The 16085-nt window shown below is 40.2% G+C and overlaps 2 protein-coding genes across 4 annotated transcripts in view; one reads left to right on the top strand and one right to left on the bottom strand.

Annotated features, from left to right (window-relative positions):
• Positions 1 to 16057, top strand: part of LOC127613356 (transmembrane channel-like protein 7) — a 249308-nt gene extending 233251 nt beyond the window's left edge. For 2 of the 3 annotated variants that reach the window (XM_052084369.1, XM_052084368.1), the window contains exons 2-17: positions 10035 to 10132; positions 11160 to 11424; positions 11507 to 11655; positions 12162 to 12317; positions 12436 to 12521; positions 12598 to 12743; positions 12819 to 12966; positions 13092 to 13274; positions 13356 to 13501; positions 13736 to 13850; positions 13945 to 14042; positions 14175 to 14358; positions 14450 to 14580; positions 14867 to 15022; positions 15109 to 15187; positions 15526 to 16057. In XM_052084369.1, the coding sequence (XP_051940329.1) occupies positions 10117 to 10132; positions 11160 to 11424; positions 11507 to 11655; positions 12162 to 12317; positions 12436 to 12521; positions 12598 to 12743; positions 12819 to 12966; positions 13092 to 13274; positions 13356 to 13501; positions 13736 to 13850; positions 13945 to 14042; positions 14175 to 14358; positions 14450 to 14580; positions 14867 to 15022; positions 15109 to 15187; positions 15526 to 15720 (2253 nt within the window). In that variant the 5' untranslated portion in view covers positions 10035 to 10116 and the 3' untranslated portion in view covers positions 15721 to 16057. Of the gene's footprint in view, positions 1 to 9969; positions 10133 to 11159; positions 11425 to 11506; positions 11656 to 12161; positions 12318 to 12435; positions 12522 to 12597; positions 12744 to 12818; positions 12967 to 13091; positions 13275 to 13355; positions 13502 to 13735; positions 13851 to 13944; positions 14043 to 14174; positions 14359 to 14449; positions 14581 to 14866; positions 15023 to 15108; positions 15188 to 15525 lie in introns of those variants that run through there. The other variant, XM_052084367.1, reaches the window with a different exon arrangement.
• On the bottom strand, positions 109 to 9223 carry tmc5 (transmembrane channel like 5). The gene is made up of 21 exons (XM_052084360.1): positions 8924 to 9223; positions 7945 to 8080; positions 7450 to 7670; positions 7289 to 7366; positions 6744 to 6854; positions 6493 to 6595; positions 6198 to 6273; positions 5835 to 6095; positions 5507 to 5649; positions 5263 to 5407; positions 4680 to 4832; positions 3052 to 3218; positions 2660 to 2735; positions 2472 to 2569; positions 2300 to 2395; positions 2143 to 2218; positions 1590 to 1723; positions 1269 to 1442; positions 1018 to 1096; positions 826 to 918; positions 109 to 746 (listed from the first exon to the last, which is right to left on the bottom strand). The coding sequence occupies exons 2-21, from the start codon at positions 8055 to 8057 to the stop codon at positions 171 to 173; spliced, it is 2973 nt and encodes a 990-aa protein (XP_051940320.1). The 5' UTR covers positions 8058 to 8080; positions 8924 to 9223; the 3' UTR covers positions 109 to 170.
• Positions 16058 to 16085: the final 28 nt, after the last annotated feature.

Below are 16085 nucleotides of genomic sequence, written 5' to 3'. Positions count from 1 at the left end.
ACCCTCAAGCTTCCTGGCCTCTGGTAGAGGACCCGAGCTGAATGAGGGACGGACACCACCCGAGGGGGGGTGAGACGAGGAATTTATTATATATATATAGAAAAATAAAACTTATCCGAGTAACAACCTCATATTTGCTTCTCAGTATTGAATACTTTTAAACCTTTAGTTTAGTAGCCATCATCATACTCATTCTGGGCTTGTTGCCGGGCTAACATAGCTTGTATGAGGGCACTGGAACTAGCAGGAGGAAGATTTTGAGAGGGAGCCATGCTCCAATGAAGACCCTCATGTCTTTCTGCTCTCTGCCTTGCTTGCATGACTTGGATCATAGCGTTTGACAACGATGATGGCAAGCCATCTATTTTTGCCGCTGCATCTTCTTCTTCTTGTCTTGCTTGCCTTGCCGGAATTCCAGCCATGAATCTGTCATGTAGGTTTTCCGGAAATTCGGCTGCACTGCTGTTTTCATCTCTTTCGTGATCTTCACCCACGTGCCGGACAGGCATCCCAGGTATGAAAGACGACTCATGGATTGGGTAACGTTCTTCCATTTGCCCCTCAGGTCTCTGCTGGGTCATCATGGTTACAGCCTCAGAAGTGGAGAAATCTGAGGGAAACAGCACACCATTGGGGAAGTGCCTTTCCTCTTGCTCAAGTCGTTGGTCAAGAAGTAAAGCCTGAACCGTGGGATTGGAGCGGGATTGACCGCCTATTGAACTGTAATCCAGGCGACCTTTGGTGTGCTGAAATCGGAAAAACAGACAAACAGACAAATTTTGTTTAAACAAAGTGAGGTTAGCATATGGTTCTGTGGAAATGTACCTTGTTTGGATTTTTCTGTTTCTGCTTCTTTTGAGGACAAGATTTCTGGAGGTTCTGCAGTTTCTCCAACAAGAAGGACTTGTCTTTCCCCTCCTGATTAGACAAAAGGAAAAATGAATGGGGTAAAGTTAAAGTTTCAATCAAAAAAAAGGACAAATGAAACACTCACATGAAAGTTTGAGCCACACTCACATTAGCAATTAACTGTCTCAGTCGACCAATAAGGTGCTTGCGGCCCTGAGAGACTTGCCAGAAGATATAAATGATGATTCTGACGAGAAAAGCATGGCCATCAAGGAGAACAGAAAGCGTCATGATGACTATTGTTCCCTCGGTTGGTGTTAGCAGGAATACACTGTGATGTTGCCTTTTTTTTGATTGGGGTTTTTGAAACACAATATAGCAAGAATAATACACACATTATGCAACTCGCGTGCACTTACAAGATTATAAGAGTGCCGAGGAAGTAAGCAATTTCGCTTCTGATGACATTATCATAGATCCAGACGGCCCCTTTGGAACCAGGGATGTCGTCCATACCATCAATCCAGATGCCAACCACACTAAACGTGTTGTTTAGGCCCCGAAATGGGCCACATTGCTGTGAGGGAGTAAGTCTACAGAGAATGTGAAAATGAAAATCAAACAACTTTTGCTTGTCAAAAAAAAATCTGGATTTTTGATGAGTCTGTTTTCAATGTCCATTGGATCTCCACTTATATAATACAATGTACACAATGCATTCAATTTTTAAAGAGCCATACCGCCACGCAGTGTAGGCAACGATTGACAGGGCTCCCACAAAGAAGGGGAAGAAGAGGAGAGCAATGAAGATGGTTTGCATCTGAGCCGCTCTGCCCGTTCGCCGTGGAGGCTGACAGTTGTGAGTCAGGCTGAACTGGAAACAAACGTATGCTGCGTATTGGACATGTCAGAATGCCTTCAATCTAATTTCATATACCCGCTGTCATGGAAAACATGACGGGGGCCTTACTATTCAGAGGTTTGAATAGCGTTACTTCAAAGGCCATTCAATGTGCATGAAAGATTCAACAATGTCCCAGACACAGTCAACCAGGGTCCAATTACTGATCCTCTAGAGTTGAGTTATTGTGTGACTTGAGTTGACCTCATGACAAATCCTCTAGAGTTCAGTTATTGCGTGACTTGAGTTGACCTCATGACAAAATGTATTTTTTGCTCAAGGAAATCATGCGTTGCATAATCGTGCAATAAGATAAGGACTCAGGAATTTTACAGAATCACCAATGGTCTTGTGTCTGGAAATATTTTTAAAAAATGGGTCCATATATTTACCTTTTTTATGAAGAACAGGACAAAAAACTTGACAAGCTGAATGGCAGGCAACAGTGGCGAGAAGTAGATCCCGATCCTAAAGTGAGAAGAACAAACCCCTTATCATCGGATCTAATTAGATCATAAATTCTGAATTAATGAAAATAAAGTCTTTCACCAGACTAGAGTCTGTGCATAGATGAGTTCAAGGACATTCCTGGCAACGTCAAACTCCGGAACCCCGAGTCGTGGTAGAAATTTTGTTCCAATCAGACTGCAATAGATCACAGAAATAAACAAAAGTGCCATCTCAAGTGACATTTAAACATTTCTGGAACAGCATGACTCACTTGCTGAGAAATTCTCCAAAGAAGGATCCCAACATGAGAAAGAAAAAGTCAAAGATGACCAAGCGGTACAATGCCTGTCCGACCATGGACTCCCAACACTGTGGGAAAACCATAACAAAGCTAAAGGGAGACCACAACATGTGATACTGATAAGATAGATGCTTAAAAAGGGTTTATGCTCAACATACCGAAAACTTCTGAGGCACCACTTTCATCCAGTAGTAGCATAAAACTCCCAGAATAAACATCTTGAGTAAAACATTCCTGGAAGCATGAAAAACCAACATTTAAAGGTAAATAGAAGTAACGCAATTACATATGTACATAAATCAGAATTAGAAGACACGGAAGCAGGAAATGGTTCTAGTTTTGCGCGTGATTGGGTGTGCGGAAGTAAATAGGAAGGAATTTGAATTGAAAACAACAAATACAGACATAAGGCACACTGAATTACAAGGTGCACTTTTGATTTGGGAGAAAATTTAGGGATACGGTAAGTGGTATAAAATGGATGGATGGATAAAAGATCACTGGGGAAATTTGCAAAAATACAATAGTTCAAGAAAGCCTCCGGTCAGACCTTAGCAAAAGTGTGTAGATCTGTCTACGTTGACTGGAATATTGCTCAAACTTATTGAAAAGAGAATAGAAGAGTGGGACCACCAGGTTCATCAAGGAGACCACAAAAGGGACAAGGAGAGTCTCTGCCTCTTGAAGCAGTGACCGGTTTGAAGCATCTGTTGCGTTCTGCAAAGACAGAGGGCACAAAAATAGTTGTTGATTAACAACAAAGTACGTGTAATTAAAAGAAATCTTTTCCATTATGATTCGCCCCACTTTATACTGTGGGGTATGCTGAGAGGATTTTACTGTGTTATATGGGAATTACATCTGCTCCATAAAAATGGATGAAAAGCAGGGGGAACCTTTATTATTATTTTTTTTTTTGGTGAAGATACATATGTCTTTACATAAAACACAATACTAAATTGAACCCAAAAAAAAGTGGTTTTCCTTCTATTACTTACTATTAACAGAAGTTGGTAAGAGGCACTGTGTTGATCAGCTTTTGATGGTTGGTTTTTGGTTGGCGAAATTCTGTCAAACCTACATAACCAAATGGAAGGAACTTTGTGGATGGGTTAGATGTGCCAAAGAAGAACCCATTTAGATTTGGTGCAAACTTGGGGGAAAATGCTGGGGTAGTAATTTATTATCTTTATTCGCGATTTGAATTATGACTGAACCTTTCAACCCACAATGTAGGTTACTGTAAAGGCTACAATCACATTTCCATTCGGAATATGTTATTGTTCATTCATTCATTCATTCATCTTCCGAGCCGCTCGAACCTCACTAGGGTCACGGGGGGTGCTGGAGCCTATCCCAGCTGTCATCGGGCAGTAGGCGGGGGACACCCTGAATCGGTTGCCAGCCAATCGCAGGGCACACAGACACGAACAACCATTCGCACTCACACTCACACCTAGGGACAATTTAGAGTGTTCAATCAGCCTGCCACGCATGTTTTTGGAATGTGGGAGGAAACCGGAGCACCCGGAGAAAACCCACGCAGGCCCGGGGAGAACATGCAAACTCCACACAGGGAGGCCGGAGCTGGAATCGAACCCGGTACCTCTGCACTGTGAAGCCGACGTGCTAACCACTGGACAACCGGGCCGCCTATGTTATTGTTGTTTTTTTAGAATTATTCTTGTTATATTTTTGGCAAGGAGGCACAACGGGCAAATGGTTTGCACGTCCGCCTCCCAGTGCAGACGTCATGAGTTTGATTACAGCTCCGATCTTCTTGTGTGGAATTTGCATGTTCTCCCTGTGGCTGTGTGGGTTTTCGACGGGCACTCTGGTTTCCTCCCACATTCTGAAAACAACAGAACAATCTAAATTGTCCTGAAGTGTGATTGTGAGTGTGAATCGTTGTTCATCTGCCCTGGGTGGCAATTCAGGCTGTCCCCAGCCTACTACACGAAGACAGCTGGGATAGGCTTCAACATGCCCGCGACCCGCATGAGGATAAAGCGGTTCAGAGAAAGGATGGATGGATATTTTTGCCATTTAAGTGATGATGTAATCATTTAACTATCCCAGAAATATAACATGGTACTGAAATCTTAGGTCACCTTCCATTGACTGTGCTCTACTGAGTGCTATGCTAGTGTTAGTCATGCTATCATTTGACATGAGTACCTGCTGTTCATACTGGCAGAGAAAATAGATGCTGGCGGCACAGCCAACAGCCATGCTGGTGGAGAGAAGCCACGAGCCCAGATGAATTCCAATATGCTTGAACTTTTCAGTGAGGGTTAGCAGATCTCTCTGGGCCTTCTCTGACATTGACTCCTGGAAGGACACCAGAGGTTAACATGGTCCCAAAAGATAATGAGGCAATTAATCTGAAATCTGAAACAGATTGTCTTTCTAATTTATAGACATTTATACACCATAGTCCTATTCTGTAGCAAAAATACTGAGCTGTCAGAAAAAAGGGGGATGGAGCGCATCTTGTTTTCCTTTGCAAAAGTCACACAACCGCATCAAGAACAGTTTTTAATCCCTGTTCTATCAGACTAATTACCAGTGACACCCATGGGTTCATATGTGGGTCAAATGATTGTTTTAGGATGTTGTGAGGTTGTTTCATTTGAATGGTTCATTACTTTTTTGACTCTGGGTGGTTAGAAAGTATATTTGCATTGCTTTGTTTGTGTAAAAGAAACACCCAATAGTATGTTCTCATATTCAAAGTGTTTGTATTGGACAACATTTATACCTTTAGTTGTACGCTCAGGTTGTTCTTGCGCTGTCTCACCGCTCTCTCATTGATGATGTTAAAATCCCAGCTGCACAAAAGTTGCCATGCACTGTTTGAAACTTGATCCGCAAGCATGTAGTTTGTCTTGAAAGAGTTTGCCATGCTGTAGGAGACAAAAGAAACATTTACTGTATATAGGGGGATGTATGTACTTTAAAGTCTCAATTCTTTACGATAAATATATTAAGCAAACTCGACTCACCTTGCAATAAGTGCAATGGCGCACAAAACCATATAAATGGCAATCGTGAAAAAGTAGGCTAGCTGCATGTTGTATTCCACCAGATCCACAAGGGTTTCATTGCTGTAACCACCGTAGTACATGGCAGTGTAGTTGAAGTAACCCTGATGGAGTTGAAACATGAACTGTTCTTTTCGGAGAGCAATGAAAATTATTTCAAGATGAAGTACATGAGGTGATAAAAGAGTTCATTGTTGACAACCATTACACAAAATAAGATGGTTTAAAACAAAATTTAAAAAAAAGAAAGAAAGAAGATCACTTTGTATGACAATCAGGCTACACTTACAGCTCCAGTAAGAATCTCCAGTCCTCTAAAGCCGACATTTTGAGGTATGTTGGGGGAGATATCATAAACCAGCAGCGGGATGGTGATGAAACCAAAGTTAACCAGGAAGGAGAATACGTTGAACATGAGCAACCACTTGAGAAATAGAAAGTAGGTGAGCACGCTGGTGCCAAACTTGCCACCTATCTCTTTCATGGTGCCTTGCCACAGTTCCAAGGTCTGCCTAATTGACCGGATACTGTAGCCGCACCTGCGAAGAAACTGCAAGGACACAGAATATGATACCCAAGGCACATAATCACGCGGCATGCTTCAAGACAACAAGGGTCCGAAGATGTATGACGATTTTATACACAAACTCACCAGTGATGTTCGTTCTGAACAGTCTGCGAAACAAGTGAACCGGCGAGACTGAGAGTCAAATGCCAGCACTTCACTCCTGTGAAGGTCATTCAAAATAGTATTTGGCATTACTGTTAATATGCATTGATAAAAACATTATTTCAGGACAGCTTGCAAAGTCTTTTGTAATTCTGGAATCGGCAGGAGAAAAAAATTCGGTAGTCCTGCTAATTAGTTTCAGTACTGACCTTGTAACAAAGAAAGAGAAGTACAATTACATTGTACGGTGCATGGCGAATATGAGTGTTTTAGTCACCTGATATGTTTTTTCTCTTGAAAGCTCATCGGAAGGTCCCGTATGGCCTTGATTCTTTCTCGTGTTGACAAGGCAACAAGTTTTTTGACTAGGCTCTGCTGCTCTGTTACACAGGAAATGAAAGACAACGACTGTTTGTGTTTACCTTGAAGTCACCATTCTAAAAGAAAATAGTATCAGGGGTCACTGATAACTGTGCAGAGATCTGAACTACTAATTCAACATATACAGCAAATTCCCTCGAGTATTACCATTTTCCATCTCATTCTTGATGGCCTCCTCCAACGCTAAATGAGCAGGATCATGGTCAGAAGACATGTTCATCCTTAATCCGACTCCCCTCCATCTCATGGTCATTGTGCCTGAAAGATCAATGGAAGCAAAATAATTACGCCAACGTTTGTAGATAAAAACGTTCACCTTCATACATGAAATATAATCTTACAATACTGCTACACTATAACTATTGTCAAACACAAAGGAGGCTGCATTATATTTTAGGGTGCTTTGCTACATCCAGCTCATTGTGTCCAAAGTGACTACGGCCTCCACAGTTATGTCTGTCACTTTGTGCATGGCACAGGAAATATAGAGTGACAGAGTACCTTCAATGTACCTTTGAGCAAGGCATAGTGTGTTTTGTGTGTGTGTGTGTGTGTGTGTGTGTGTGTGCGTGTGTGTGTGTGTGTGTGTGTGTGTGTGTGTGTGTGTGTGTGTGTGTGTGCGTAGATAACTACCGTAGATTGAAATAGATACACATTTATGATACCATTGGGGAAAATTGTTTAACCATTACCTGATGATGCAGAAGGAAGTCGGCTAGGAGGCAATTGATCATACTGAAAGTCACAATCCATTCGGGCTGGACTGTGATCTGCATTAAAATGAGGGAGTTGGTGTAACATGTGATACGATTATAATATTCTGTGTTTTGGCACTAGAATAAGCCTCACTTACCAAAGTCATGCTGTATTACAGGGCGTTCTGGGCGTCTTGACTGGAGTTCCATCGGTATATTTTCTCTTCCCCTCCAGCCCTCCTCCTGCCAGCCTCCCCAGGGTACTCTCACTACAGCATCAAAACCATTGCTTTGACCAATCTCTGAGTCATATGTTTCCTCTCTGTCCTTCCACCAGTCCTGTTCTCTCCGGACATAGGGGTTAGTGTGCTGTGGTTTTCTGAGGGACCGAAATACCAGACAGAATAAGCAATGAGAAATATGAAATATTAAACATTTTGAGCTATACAGTTCATAAAACTTTAGCTAACAGTTAAAATATGTCAATTCAATGTAAAGTTCCTCTGAAATTTTTTTTTGAGCATACCCAGTTATTGCATATACGCATGCGTGAATATTACATCATCTCATCATAAATAAATGGTGATTCAAAGTAAGGGTGTGAATGTAGAAATAAATGACAGAGTGATCCTGAATTTTATATAACCACACACCTATCACTTTCCAGAGTCTCGCTGTCATGGTAGGCAGGGTTGAGAAGTCCTCCATTGCTGTAACTAGACATGAGGGTCTTCAAATTGTAGATCCTTTCACTCACTGATAGCATACGTATTAAATTCCACTTCAGTCCTGTTCTAGGAAAGGAAACATTCAGTATATGATTAAAATCTTATATATCGGTTTGTTGCTTGTGAGGCTAAGTCCAGGTGAGGCTAACTTGCAAGTTTGAAGCAAGTTCACATTTTGTGAGAGAAGTATGTTATTTAATCTGCCTGCCTCATCTCCATTGGCTCATCATTAATTTAAAATAGGTTTGAGTAATTCCCAACAAGAGTGCCATGTCACCTTAGTTTACTGTGAGAGATAATCAAGGGTGGTCTGGGAAATTTGTGAAAATGATTGTTTCTTAATTACGATTTTATCTTTGTATGCATGTATGTATTTCTCTATCAATGCAGGGAAGTACCGGTAAGTGTAGTGGATATTGGACAAATGGTTTCCCTTCCAAAAGAAGGCTGAAAGTGGAATAACCCTGTGTATCTACCAGTTGCCGTTAATACAAAAGAAAAGGATATTAGCTTTTTGTTCAATTAAAAATTATCAGAGTTCAAAATGATTAAGTCAATTTGTGAGTAAAATCAGTCGAGATTATTTTTATTATTTCAGTATTCATACTTTTTGTGATATTTTTGTTCTGTGGTGTGCCTTTAGATTTATTATTTTTAATATGTGGCTTGACTCGGTAGAGGTTGTGAAACACTAGAGACATTTACAGCATATATATTCTGCTTAAAATATAAGATTACTTCATGCAGTATGCATAATTCACTAGGATAAGGCCCCAAAATCAATCCTTAAAAACAATTCATACAAGACAACAACCTATTGAATAGAGAATGTGAAAGTAGTGTTGAATTATATATACATTATAATGTATCAAACAGATATATACATTGCGTAACAAAGTATTACCTTAGCTGGTGAGTGTGTGGAAATTGAAACAAATCCACTAGAAGTGAAGACTGACTTAAAAAACAAAAAGACCTAGAAGTCCATGCCAATCAGACTAAAAGACAAAAGAAACCTGCGTGTCCAATAACAACCATCACAAAAGGTGACTAACCAGGAAGTGTGTGCTGAAGTCATAAAGGTAAAAGTCCATATCCCATTAATAGATCAGCTGGGTATCAGGTAGACAATGTCTATTGTGAACAACTCATAAATTCCAAAGACACAACGTTTTCAACATTAGGACCGTCAAACAGATGTTCAAGTGTAATTGGATATGCAGAGCTGCACATTGTGCGGCTCTTCATACTTATATAGAGAAAAGATATAAAAGAGTATACATGTATATACGGTACTTGTATCCGGTTTGAACATTATGTCAATATTGTAAAATGTCAACAGATACTGTAATTTATTGAGACAAAATTTGGATTACCAATTTTGTATGAATTTCAGAGGTGCACCACACTGTCAAGAACTTCTGTGAGATGTGATTTTACACTTCATTTCTCTTTGTCTTGCACTTGAAAATCATTCTAATATCGACTACATAATGTGCATTTGCACAATTGAGATCCAAGCAAGACTTGTCGGGGAAGTTAAACTCCTAACTGTGTAGTCAAATATACATGTACGTCATAACGAGAGGTGTTGCTAATATTAATAGAAATTAAGCTGTACCAACTAAAGTAATAAATTGGTTAAGTGATTTTTGAAACTTCCAAACAACACATTTTAAGTGTAGGTTCAGTTTGCATCAACTTTTTGGAACTTGTCCTAAGTACACTGAACGCAGCCTTCCAGTGAAAACATGCCGCTGAATTGTGGGAAATGTAGTGCACAATGTTTTGGGGCGAATACGACTGACCGTATTGTGTTACATTTGTATTTTTGTTTTTGTTTTTTTGCTATTATCTATAGATTCCTAATATGTTTGATGAATTCATATAGAAAAACACTTTGCTAATGAGAAATAAAAATACACGAAATAAAAACTGGGGTGATCGAGAGTTCAGGAAGTTGTTGCTGCCACTACAGTATTATGTTTTCAACCTGACGCGTAAAGAACTAACAGTTGAGGCTAACACCTTTATAGTTGTCCAGCATAATACTGTTCTATATATATATATCAATTTTCTAAGACAGAAAAGAACGTAATGGATTCTGATTCAGGTAAAACTAATTTAGCAAAATGTGTGCCTGTCGTTACCTGTCGCGATCGTCTTTCCAGTTGAGTTAACTCTTCAGCTAACAAGCTAATGCTATATGGATTGGAATGATTTAGACAGGAAAACAGTTTAAATATATTAATGTTTAACGACTATATACAAGGAATGAAATGCACTCTATCCAAACTAGATGCAGTTAACATTTTGTTCGGGTTTACAAGTATTTTTGATCCGGTGGGGGTGGGGGGTAAATAGGAATATTTTGTTAACTTGTTTGGGTCTGATTCTTATGTACTGTGCTTGTAGTGAAGATCTGTTACTCTAATCCACTTTTTCAATTATTAAATCAGCATGTTTAAAGTATGTTCGACGTTGCTGTACTTTGTTTTGGAGCACTGTAACGACCTCTCAATAAAATACAAAAGCATTATTATCAATTCTAAAAGTAATATGTTTGTAAAGGAATCCTGTCGACTATTGCTTCTGTAATCTACCTGACTGCTGTCTATATATGTCTCATGTTACTCTTAGTTACTTTTGATTCTAAGCATACAAAAATAAGTTACCAATATAATTTGTAATAAAAGTACAAAGTATTAATTTGCACGATGATGCATGTGTTTTATAGTGAATAACTGGAATTAACAGGTCTTTTATTATGTGTTTATGGAGTTTACCACTCTCCCACATCCATAGAGGAGTTTCCTCAATATCGCTACAAATATCAATCATCTGTATAAAACAACTGGTCCAAAATTAACACATTTCACAATCAATTTGAAACCCATTACCACCTTATCATAATCATTGTTATTATATTTGTATGTAAACAGTACAGAAAAAGGATGAATAGCTGAATTGTTATTATTGTTTAATGTTTTATTTGATTACAACTTTTGTACAGTACTTTGTTTTAGCCGCGGTTGTATTTTATAAGTGCCCTCTAAGTAATCAACTGTTGTGTATATCAACTAGCATTTTATTAACACATCATACACATTCTCGTTTTTATTTTTCAACCTTGTCTATAGTGTTCTACACTGATCGAAGTGGAAAAGTCACCAGTAACCCACTGCTGGACCAGCTCCCCAGCTATCAGTCCTTGCTGTACCGCAGGAAGGGATCCAATACTGGCACCAAGAGAAGGAGCAGCTCTCGAGCTCGTGTTGGCTCTTCCGGCAGTGGGAGATGGACTCTAAGTACTGTAAATAGACATGATGAGAACCAGAAGAGCCAAGTGGAGCAGAGACCAACGAGAGAGCTTGCCCAGACAATGGCTGAGAAACGCCGACACAAGTCAGAACCATTTATCCTCACCCACCTTATTTTGTGTGATGACATAGTGGTCCTGATGTGTTTGACTGTGCTTTGATGTAAGAGCGCTACGCCTACAAGAGAATGCAGACCTCACCAGCTGGAGACAGTGGAGGCAAAACACCCATAGATATCTCCGCAGGCTGCAAGATGATGTCCATGAGTGGCTGACCGCTTTGCAGCTCTGGAGGAGCGACATCCACATTATAGAGGGTGAGGGGGGTGTTACAATTTGATCTCGCAACCAATGTTCCCTCTAATTTTACATGTATCTGAGCATCCACACAAACTGCCTGAGCCTTCCTTGGACCGCGGTGAGCGACATCAGACATGCTCACAGTGGTCAAAACCTGAGATCATAATAACACAATGTAGGTCGGTTCCCAGAAAACTGAAACCATGGGATGCCTTTGATGGAGAGCATGTAACAATGATTACATGACATGATGCACATTTCACTCTGAAAAACTCCCACACTTTATCATTGTCTGTCTTTTTTTTTTTGACATGTCATTTTAATATGAGGCGAATATGAAAATGCAAATGCCAATTTAGCTCTGGTTTGAATTTTTTTAACGTGCTTTATACAGTTTAGAGCAGTGTGCGATGGCACACGTGAGCGGCTGAGAGGGATCATTGTTCATAACCTGATGCTTGGTGGGTACATTATGATTGTCTCCAACAATTATTGATTGTTTTTCTTTCCTTTGTTTGTCTAGGAATGTTTGGCACAGGGATCCTGTCCTACTTTTCTTTCCTGCGCTTCCTTGTCATGCTCAACCTGATCATCTTCACGCTCATGTTCAGTTTCGTCTTGCTGCCCATCATCATTGCCCCGCATGCTTCAGGGAACATCACCTACAACCGGAATGATGGTCAGGAAGCACTTTATTTATGTTCAGACCAAAGAGCGCATTCATTAGTTTATGCTTGTTTTGTCTTATGTGTTGAACATAAAATGTTCATCTTACACCTCATTTTCTTTGACAACAGGTAGTATTTGCAGTGTTTATCCAACTAGTGCTCGCCAAGGTCTTGTCATTTTTCACGAGCACATCGCAGACCTCTTATCTGGCGGGGTAAGTATTTTTATCTTCAGCAAACAATAGCACTGTCTTGCGGGTTCTTGACTCACCCCGTGTGCTTTTTCTCTAGGGTTTTCTTGAGCAGACCTATCTGTTTTATGGCTACTACAAAGCGGACAAAATCCACTTCTCCAGGACCACCTATAATTTGCCTCTTGCCTACCTGCTGGTAACTGTAGCATACCTGTTCCTCAGTCTGATCTGGATTGTTAAAAGGTGCTTACAGGGTCTTTAAAGTGTCATTTTGAAACGCATTAAGTGCTGCTGACTACAGAGGGCTTATTTTCCCAGGTCTGCCAATGGTTTCAAACGTAACCTGGTTCAAGATGAAGACCGTTTCCAGAGTTTTTGCAACAAGATCTTTGCTGGTTGGGACTTCTGTATCTCCAACATGAATGCAGCAAAGCTCAAAAGAAACAGTTTACTTTATGAACTTCGGGTAATTTGGTCAGAGGTTTTTATTATTTAGGAGTCATCACTAATTTTCCCAGACATTCTTTTGTTGAGACTGAAATTCTGAAATGTGATCTGAATCTGTTCTCCGATTATTTTTTTTCCCTTTAGACAGATTTGGAGGAAGAAAGGATCAAACAGAAAATAGCAGATCGGACCCGTGAAGAGAAATGTCGCATTTATCTCATTCGTGTCATCCTCAACCTGTTTGTCATTGCTGTATTGGCTTGTTGCTTCTACAGCATTTACATTGCAACCATTTTCTCCCAGGAAGCACAGATGAATGAAGTCAAGGTAAACACAGGCATCTTCGCCATAAACATTTTATACTATTAGTGTATAAAGCTATCCTGAGTCAATTTTTCTAATGTGTAGGTCAATTTTATTGTGGATCTCATCCACCAATACCTGCCATCAATTGTTATCACTTTGGCCAACTTCATCACTCCGCTCCTCTTCTCCGTCGTCATCAACTATGAGGACTACTCGCCGGCTTTTGAGATCCGTTTTACTCTCATGAGGTGCACGCAACGTCATGAAATTACACTACCCACTTATCATCGAAGCGTTGTTGACTCCCATGAAAGGCGCACTTTAAATCTAAGCCATGATTATTATTGTTCTTGTTACATTTACAGTTGATCAATGAAGGCATTTTCATCACGAGTTTTGCCCAATTGGAAAATGGTGGCATACTCGAATGACCTGTGGAACACAGTGGCTTCATTTCTTCATTTTCTTTTTCAAATACCCAGGTGTGTATTCATGCGACTTACCAGCATTGGAGTTTTGCTCTTCTCTCTCTGGTCTCATATCACTAAATGCAAAGAGGAGCCGTGTGTCTGCGGCTATAACCATGAGCTGTACTCAGTAAGTCACTTCATTCCGAAACCTTGACGTGTAACAAATGTGAAATGTAAAACGGATCTCTGTGCCCGAAATGTTAAATTGTGTCTTCCTACAGTGTTGGGAGACACGCATTGGCCAGGAAATGTACAAACTCACCGTCTTTGACTTTATAATTATTGTGGCAGTCACCATCTTTGTGGAGTTTCCCCGAAAGTAGGTCTAAATCAAAATCAATGACATTTCCTCAATTTGTGTTAGTGGTGATATTTATGTTCATCCTTTCCATCTAATGTGATCCAGTCCGTCCTTTTAAGTGTCTTAATGTCCTGTCTTCTCTTTTCTCAGGCTGATAGTCAAGTACTGTGACTGTGGCCTTGCTAAGTGGTGGGGTCAGCAGGAGTTTGCTATCCCTCAGAATGTTCTCGAGATTGTCTATGGTCAGACCATCTGCTGGATCGGCACATTCTACTCCCCAATGCTGCCTGCAATCTGCACCATCAAGTACTTTTTTATCTTTTACATCAAAAAGGTAATTTATATAGACCCACTTTTTAAAATTGTTGAAATAAACATACAGTAAACCCGATCACAACTGTGAATTATAATTCATTGTTTACCAGGTGTCACTGATGAAAAACTGCCGCCCAGCCACACGTCCATTCAGAGCCTCAAGTTCCAACTTTTTCTTCCTGGGTGTGCTACTGATCGGCTTGATTTTGGCCTGTGTGCCTGTTATTGTTAGTGTAGCACAGTAAGTCATGCTACTGCCTGCACTTTTTGTCTCAGATCTAAGGCTCTGTTACTACAAATATCATTCACTTGTTCAAAAGAAAAACAAAGAACGGTAAAAATAATGTCTGCGTGTGCGTGTGCGTGTGCGTGTGCGTGTGTGTGTGTGTGTGTGTGTGTGTGTGTGTGTGTATATAAAATCATATTTAAATCACTTGAGTGACTTAACACACACACACACACACAAAGTCTTTGTGACTCACCTTTTGAGAACCCTTTCATTCATCCGATCATGTTTGTACATGTAGAATAAACTGCTCCCAGGCGTGCGGCCCATTTGTGAATTACACCACCTCCTGGGAGGTGCTGCCAACTGCCATATCCCAGCTACCCAGTGGGGTCCAAACGCTCCTCTTCGCCGTCTCATCTGAGGCTTTTGCTGTGTCCTTCTTTGTTGTTACATGGTATGTGATACTTAAGCGATTGATGAGGAAGTGTCAGAATCTATATAACAGTGCTGACTTGAGCTCTTTTATGTCCTGTGCTGCAGTTTAGCCATGTTTTATGTGATCGCACTCGCTGGAGCACACAAGAGGGTGATCAAACAACTTAGGGAGCAGCTCGCCATGGTGGGTATATTGAATCTGTTTGAGGGATGTCAGCCTTGGTGCAATTTCACACTCAGAAAGATTCATTTAATGCTGTAAACTTAGATACATATTTTTGGGTACTGTATGTTATTAACTACATTGTTGCATTGCACTGGATACTGAGAAGATTTATCGGCTTCATGAGAAGAGCCACATTCGAAAAAAAGTCAAGAACTGCACTTTTAGGATGCTCTTTTGTCAGCTCTTGGATTGTGAAGGTTTCACCTAATGTCATGTGGGGTGAATACATGTTTGACTCCGAATTACTGGCAAATTGTTAACGGGAATACACTTTGTGTATAAACTGTGTTGTTCAGGAGGGTCGAGACAAGCATTTCCTGATCCAGAAACTGTGTCAGGCCCAGAAACTCTCTGGTATCACATCGCCTGGCCCGCAAAGTCAGCGGCGGTCCAGCAGAAACAGCCCCACTTACCACACCAGCTTCTCCAACAATTTTCCTGAAGGGGTGTTCTTCGCACATTCACCTCTCGACACTTCTACACATGTGTGAAGCAAGATTTAGGAGCTCTGGAGGAACAAACCACAAGACTGGACAAGCAAGCTGCAGTTGGATGGAACCAAAACTGTTTGTTTTAATGTAATAGACATTTTCACTGTGTATTGGCTAAACAAAATACCGGTAATTTGTTGGGTTTTTTTCATTATCTTTTCCTTCTGAGAAGGACTTAACTACATATACCAGATCTTTGTTAAACAACTTTTAGGACTGTATTGTGCACTTTATATTAATTATTGCTAAATACTGACATTATAAAATGTTAATTTGTATGTGATTATGCAAAAACTGATAACATACACCACAATGCAAACCTGTCCGTACTGTTAAATATTGTTGTTGTTGTTCTTTTTTTTAAG

The sequence above is a fragment of the Hippocampus zosterae genome, chromosome 13 (genome assembly GCF_025434085.1).
Source record: "Hippocampus zosterae strain Florida chromosome 13, ASM2543408v3, whole genome shotgun sequence".
Lineage (NCBI taxonomy): Eukaryota > Metazoa > Chordata > Actinopteri > Syngnathiformes > Syngnathidae > Hippocampus > Hippocampus zosterae.
Note: the sequence above shows the minus strand (reverse complement) of the source record. Positions and strands in the feature narration are given on the sequence as shown.

What these genes read in the sequence shown, in the direction of transcription:
- tmc5 (XM_052084360.1), bottom strand. Translation starts at nt 8,057, where the DNA reads ATGCTATCAGTGAGTGAAAGGATCTACAATTTGAAGACCCTCATGTCT. An exon ending in TCTGCCAGTATGAACAGCAG is followed by an intron (nt 3,219 to 4,679) that starts GTACTCATGTCA and finishes CTGTCTTTGCAG; the next exon opens with AACGCAACAGATGCTTCAAA. An exon ending in ATCTACACACTTTTGCTAAG is followed by an intron (nt 2,736 to 3,051) that starts GTCTGACCGGAG and finishes TCATGCTTCCAG; the next exon opens with GAATGTTTTACTCAAGATGT.